The 5,540-nt window shown below is 54.2% G+C and overlaps 1 protein-coding gene across 1 annotated transcript in view; it reads right to left on the bottom strand.

Moving 5' to 3' along the window:
- Nucleotides 1-5,540, bottom strand: part of PCSK6 (proprotein convertase subtilisin/kexin type 6) — a 250,646-nt gene that overhangs the window by 244,812 nt on the left and 294 nt on the right. The window contains exon 2 of the mRNA XM_007451962.1: nt 5,224-5,463. Coding sequence (XP_007452024.1) covers nt 5,224-5,463 — 240 coding nt within the window. The remainder of the gene's footprint in view (nt 1-5,223; nt 5,464-5,540) is intronic.

The following is a 5,540-nucleotide window of genomic DNA, read 5'->3' as shown; positions in this document are numbered from 1 at the left end:
CCCACCCCTGTGCTGCCCCCACCCCCTCCTCACCCCTGCACTGTCCCTCCCCCCACCACCTGGGTGTTCTGATGGACTCAGTTTTTCCCCAAACTGCACACATCAACCAAAATTTGGGAACATGCTGGTGAGGGCTGGGTGGCACCCCCTATCTGTCTGTCTCACTGGTTGGAAACGGGATTGCAAGCCTGGAAGGGCTCCAGCAAAGTCCTGTTTTCGCCACTGTATACACACGGCTCCGAAGGCCGAGTCAGGGTCAAAGGTCAGGCTGCCCGGCTGGGAAGCAGTGGTCCTCAGGCTTAGCTGAGTGACTAAGCACGGTCACGTTACCCAGGGCAACTCTGTCCCCATTGGGCCTCGGGGAGCAGAGTGGCCATTCTCACGCTCCTGAGTTTGGGAGTGAGGTTTATCCCACCACGCTCCTTGAATGGAAGCATCCTGTCATTTTTCCAGGCCAAGAGAGCTCACCCCGTTTTCCCTCCCCATCATTCACTCTCACCCAACAGAAACGCACTGAGCACCTACTACACACACGAGCCTGGCTGTGGGCCCCCGCACCCAGCAGAGGCATAAGCTGGCCATGGCCGTGGGTGTGGGGGGAGGGGTGGCCGGGTGGCCAGCAAGGCGGGGACGGGTTTCAGATGCAGCCGAGCAGAGAAGGGGACCCTGGGACAGTGCTTTGGGAACTGGAGTTTGGAAGGGCTGGTGGCTCTGCCGGCGTGGGGAAGCCCCTGCCCTCAGAAAAGCGGTTCCTGAGATAATCCCGTCTCTTGACCTGCCAGCCACTCCTTCCTTGGCCAGGATGTGGGTGCCATTCTGTGGACCGTGCAGAGGTCACCGTCTGCCCCACACCGCAGCCCTTTGGCTCATTTGTCTGTTTATCCTAGTAGACTGAATGTGTGTCCTTTTATTGGTATCTGTCCTGTCCGTGTATATAACACAGTGTTGTTTTCATTACCTTCATTAGATTTTTTTTTTATTGTGGTAAAATATACCTAACATAAAATTTACCATTTTAACTATTTTTAAGTGGACAGTTCAGTGGCATTAAGTACATTCACATGGTTGTGCAATCATCACCACCATCCGTCCACAGAGCTCTTTTCATCCTCCCCAAATGACACCATGTGCCCATTAACACTAATTCCCTACTCACCCGTCCTCCAGCTCCTGGCACCCACTATCTGCTTTCTGTCTTTAGGAATCTGACTCCTCTGGGGACCTCACATGAGTGGAGTCACACAATATTTGTTCTTTTGTGACCCGCTTATTTCACTGAACACAATGTCTGAGGGTTCATCCACATTGTAGCAGGTGTCAGAGTTTCCTTCCTTTTTAGGGCTGAGGAGACCACATTTTGTTATCCACTCATCTGTTGACACACAGTTTCGTATTTTTAATTTACATGATTAATATTACTCTGTTGGCCTTGCTTGTTTTCTTATTTCCACTCAGCACCATCACCATGATTCATTCCTGTTCTGTGTGCATGTAGGCCTTTGCTTCTAACAGGGGCCTGGAGTCCCAGGCACACCCCTCACAGTTGGCTCATCCCCCAGCCCCAGACCATCCCCTCCCCACTGCACCCAATCCAACCAAAACCATCTGTGTGCAGGTCCCATCTACCATTACTCTTCTTTCCGTGGTTATAGTTTCCACCCTTTGGTTCTTTTTATGACTCCTTGTTTCTGTTTTATTATTGATATACTCCCTTGCCTGAGAATATTTATAGTAATTATTTTAAATTCTGGATCTGGGGACTTCCCTGGTGGCACAGTGGTTAAGAATCCCCCTGCCAACGCAGGGGACACGGGTTCGAGCCCTGGTCTGGGAAGATCCAACATGCCACGGAGCAACTAAGCCCGTGCACCACAACTACTGAGCCTGTGCTCTAGAGCCCACGAGCCACAACTACTGAGCCTGTGCTCCAGAGCCCGTGCTCCACAACAAGAGAAGCCACCGCAATGAGAAGCCTGAACACCACAACGAAGAGTAGCCCCCGCTCACTGCAAACAGAGAAAGCAGGTGTGCAGCAATGAAGACCCAATGCAGCCAAAAATAAAATAAAATAAATTTATATAAAAAAGAATTCTGGATCTGCCTGAAAATTCTGCTTCCTGAGATGGCTGTGGTCCAGGGCATAGTCTCCATATGAGATGCTGTATTCCTGGGTCTTCTGTTTGCCCTTGGCTCGTGGACTCCTGTCCTCCTGGGGCTGTTGTCACCCTGTTTGGGACAGGTAATGGGGGACTAGGTGAAGCCCAGGCCTGACCTGGGTTTCTGTGCCCCTCCTGGAGGGGCTGTCGGGAGAGAGGGATGATCCCTGAGACCACAGAATTACTGCCAAGCACCCTCTTTGCTGTTGCTCCACCAGAATTTTCCTTAAACTCACAGATGTCAGTGGCCCCAGGAGGAGGTTGGCTTTCCAGGTTGCAGCCCACCAGCCCTGGGGAGCAGAAGGGGAGGCAAGGAGAGGGTGTTGGAGGGAAGCCGATCTGGCAGGGCCACTTCCATCAGCTCCTCACCTGGCAGGACTGGGCCACCCCAAGCAGACCCTCCCCGATAAGAGGCTGTGGGATGGGCTGCTGGTCTCTATCTGGGAGAACAGGCAGAGACAGCAACAGAATTTCCCAGCTCTCCTCTGCCTCCTGCCCTGGTGGTGGTCCCCCCACCCCCACAGTCCCAGCTCCCCCATCACCACCCCCAGTGTTCCCACCAGCCTGGGGTCTCCCCAGGACTTTGCAGTTTTGTGTCCCTCCCTCTCCTGAGGGGCCTCCAAGGTTGCTGCTGGTGGGGGTAAGGGCAGCCCCTCCTTGTTCTCTGTCTTGTCTGGACCCAGAAGCCTATCATCCACCCTTCTACCCTCCCCCAAGGCCCGCTGGATTCCAAGCCCTGGCGGATGCACACAAACATGGCTGGATGAATTCATGGATGAAGCAGTGGATGGCCCCCCTGGAGCCCACCTTCAGCGCTCCTTTGTGGACATCTGGTAATGGGCCTCTTCACTGCCCCAGCCCTGGCTCTGCCCTCTCTGGAGAGCACACTTCCCCCGTCAGTCCCTACTGGACCTGGATAAAGTCACTTTGAATCCACTGAGAGGGAAACCATATGTCACAGTCAATAGTGGAAAAAGGGGGCTTGGCTGGAACCTTCTTTAAAAATTTAATAGGGCATCCCTGGTGGCACAGTGGTTAAGAATCCGTCTGCCAATGCAGGGGACACGGGTTCAAGCTCTGGTCTGGGAAGATCCCACATGCCACAGAGCAACTAAGCCTGTGTGCCACAGCTACTGAGCCTGCCCTCTAGAGCCTGAGCGCCACAACTACTAAAGCCCGCGTGCCTAGAGCCCGTGCTCCGCAACAAGAGAAGTCACCGCAATGAGAAGCCTACGCACCACAACGAAGAGTAGCCCCCGCTCGCTGCAACTAGAGAAAGCCCAGGCGCAGCAATGAAGACCCAATGCAGCCAAAAATAAATAAATAAAATAAGTAAATTTATTTAAAAAACAATGAAATAAAATTGTGAAAATGTGTAAATATTCACACATGTGAAGTTCATTTTGTCCTATAATTTAAAAAAATTACCTGATATGCAACTATAAACTACCTCTTAGAGAGATGAAGGAATCTATTGTTAGTTTGGGGGCATAATTTCATATGCTTGACAATATTAATAGCAAACATTTCTATAGCGTTTACTAAGTGCCAGGCACTGTTCTGAACTATAGACGTGTGAATGTATTTAATATATTTAATGTTCACAATCATGAGAAAAACACCATTACTATCCCCCTTTTACAGATGAGAAGACAGAGGTGCAGAGAGTTGAAGCGACTTGCCAGCCACATGGCCTGTGCTATAGGGCCACAGTCCCGGCCCCTCCCCACTGGGCTCGGTGCGTGTCCCTCACTTCCTGTGTGACGTCTGCATCCTGGTCAGGGGGATGGTTGGCCTTGCAAAAGCCCGAGGGCCTCCTGAACGCTGTGTCTTTGGAGACTTTCTCTTTGGAAGTGGTTGTTGGACCGTCCACTGCGTTTGTCAGTTCTCTCCTCATCCGTGAGAGCGGGCCCACCTCACAGCCCTCACTGTGGATGGTTCTGTGTGACTCAGGAGGTCAGCACACCCCGAACTTTGCTCGTCAGGGCACCCACCCTGAGCTGCATGGTACTTTTCCACATGTGCTACCCGATGGCTCCATCCTGTGGGGTTGGGCAGGGGGAGGCTGGCGACACTGCTGTGGGGCTGACATTCTGAGCTGTTCACTCCCTGGCAGAGGGAGGTTTTGTGTCCAGCCCCGATCTGGGCCCTGGGGATGCAGGGTGGGCAAAACAGACACAATACCTGCTCTGTTTTTATGGAGTGGACATTCTGTTACAGCCTAATGGGGAAGGTAGACATAAACAGGACAGTTAAATAAAATACACACAGAGAGAAATGTGATAAGGAGGAAAATGAAGCAGGAAAAGAGGACAGGAAGTGATCCCCAGGGAAGCTGCAATTTAAATAAGTGTGTGTGCTGGGGTGTCTCCAAGATGGTGAGATCTGAGCACACCCAGGAGGAATGAGGGGGAGGTGCAGGCAGCCCTGGCAGGGGCAGCTCGGCCCTGAGATCAGGAAGCGGGGGATACATCGGGCGGGGAGGAGTGGGCAGAGGTGCCGTCATTATCACCAGGGAGCAGGGCTGGGTCAAGGGGGCCTCCTTCACTGCAGGGGCTTTGGCTCTGTCTCTGTGTGAGGCTGGAGGGGACCGTGGGGGACCCCGTTGGCCTCTGTCTGAAAGGGTCGCTCTTTTATGTATTGAGGAGAGACTGCAGGGGCCACGCAGGGACTCAGGAGGGGGCTGTTTGCAATAATCCAGAGGCAGTGATGACAGGGACCAGGGTCATGCAGTCATGGTGGGAACGGTGGCCCCCTGCTCTTCGGAGTAATGGGGCACAGAAGGAGGGGAGTCCAAGGGACTCGGATGTGTGGCCTGTGCTGTGAGGCTGCCACTTCCTGGCGGGTAAGACTGGGGAGGCGCGGGTCACCGGGACGCTCCGTGCTGACACGCTGGGCTCAAGCTGCTTTTAGACTTGGTTCTGAGAACCGGTGGCCCGGGCCGTGCAGGAGAGGCGGGTGGAAGACGTGTGCTTGGGGGTCCTGACATTTAAGGCCAGGAGACCAACGGGCCATCAAGGAGGACGCGCTGGTGGAAAAGGGAAAGGGCTCAGGACGGAACCCCGGCCTTCCCTGGGGAGGTGAGGGGGTCTAGCCGTGGAGGCGGGGCAGGAAGCCCAGGTGAGGCCGTGATGAAGGTGCTGCGGAAGGCATGATCCGCCGGGTCCAGAGCGTGCAGAGGGCGGCGCACAGGGCGGCGCGAGGACGGGGCTGCCAGCCTTGGGTAGAGGGAGGACAGGGTCAGCAGCTGGAGGGCAGAGTTGTCCAGAGCCCCTGGGTGGCACGCAGGGGGCGAAAGCCAGACAGCCTTGGAGAGGGAATGGCAGAGGAATTGGAGACAGCGAGTGTCAACAGCTCGCTGAGCAGTTTCCTGGAAAGGGAAAG

The sequence above is a fragment of the Lipotes vexillifer genome, unplaced genomic scaffold (genome assembly GCF_000442215.2).
Source record: "Lipotes vexillifer unplaced genomic scaffold, Lipotes_vexillifer_v1.1 scaffold851, whole genome shotgun sequence".
Classification (NCBI taxonomy): Eukaryota; Metazoa; Chordata; class Mammalia; order Artiodactyla; family Lipotidae; genus Lipotes; species Lipotes vexillifer.
This window is presented reverse-complemented; position numbering and strand designations above follow the sequence as displayed.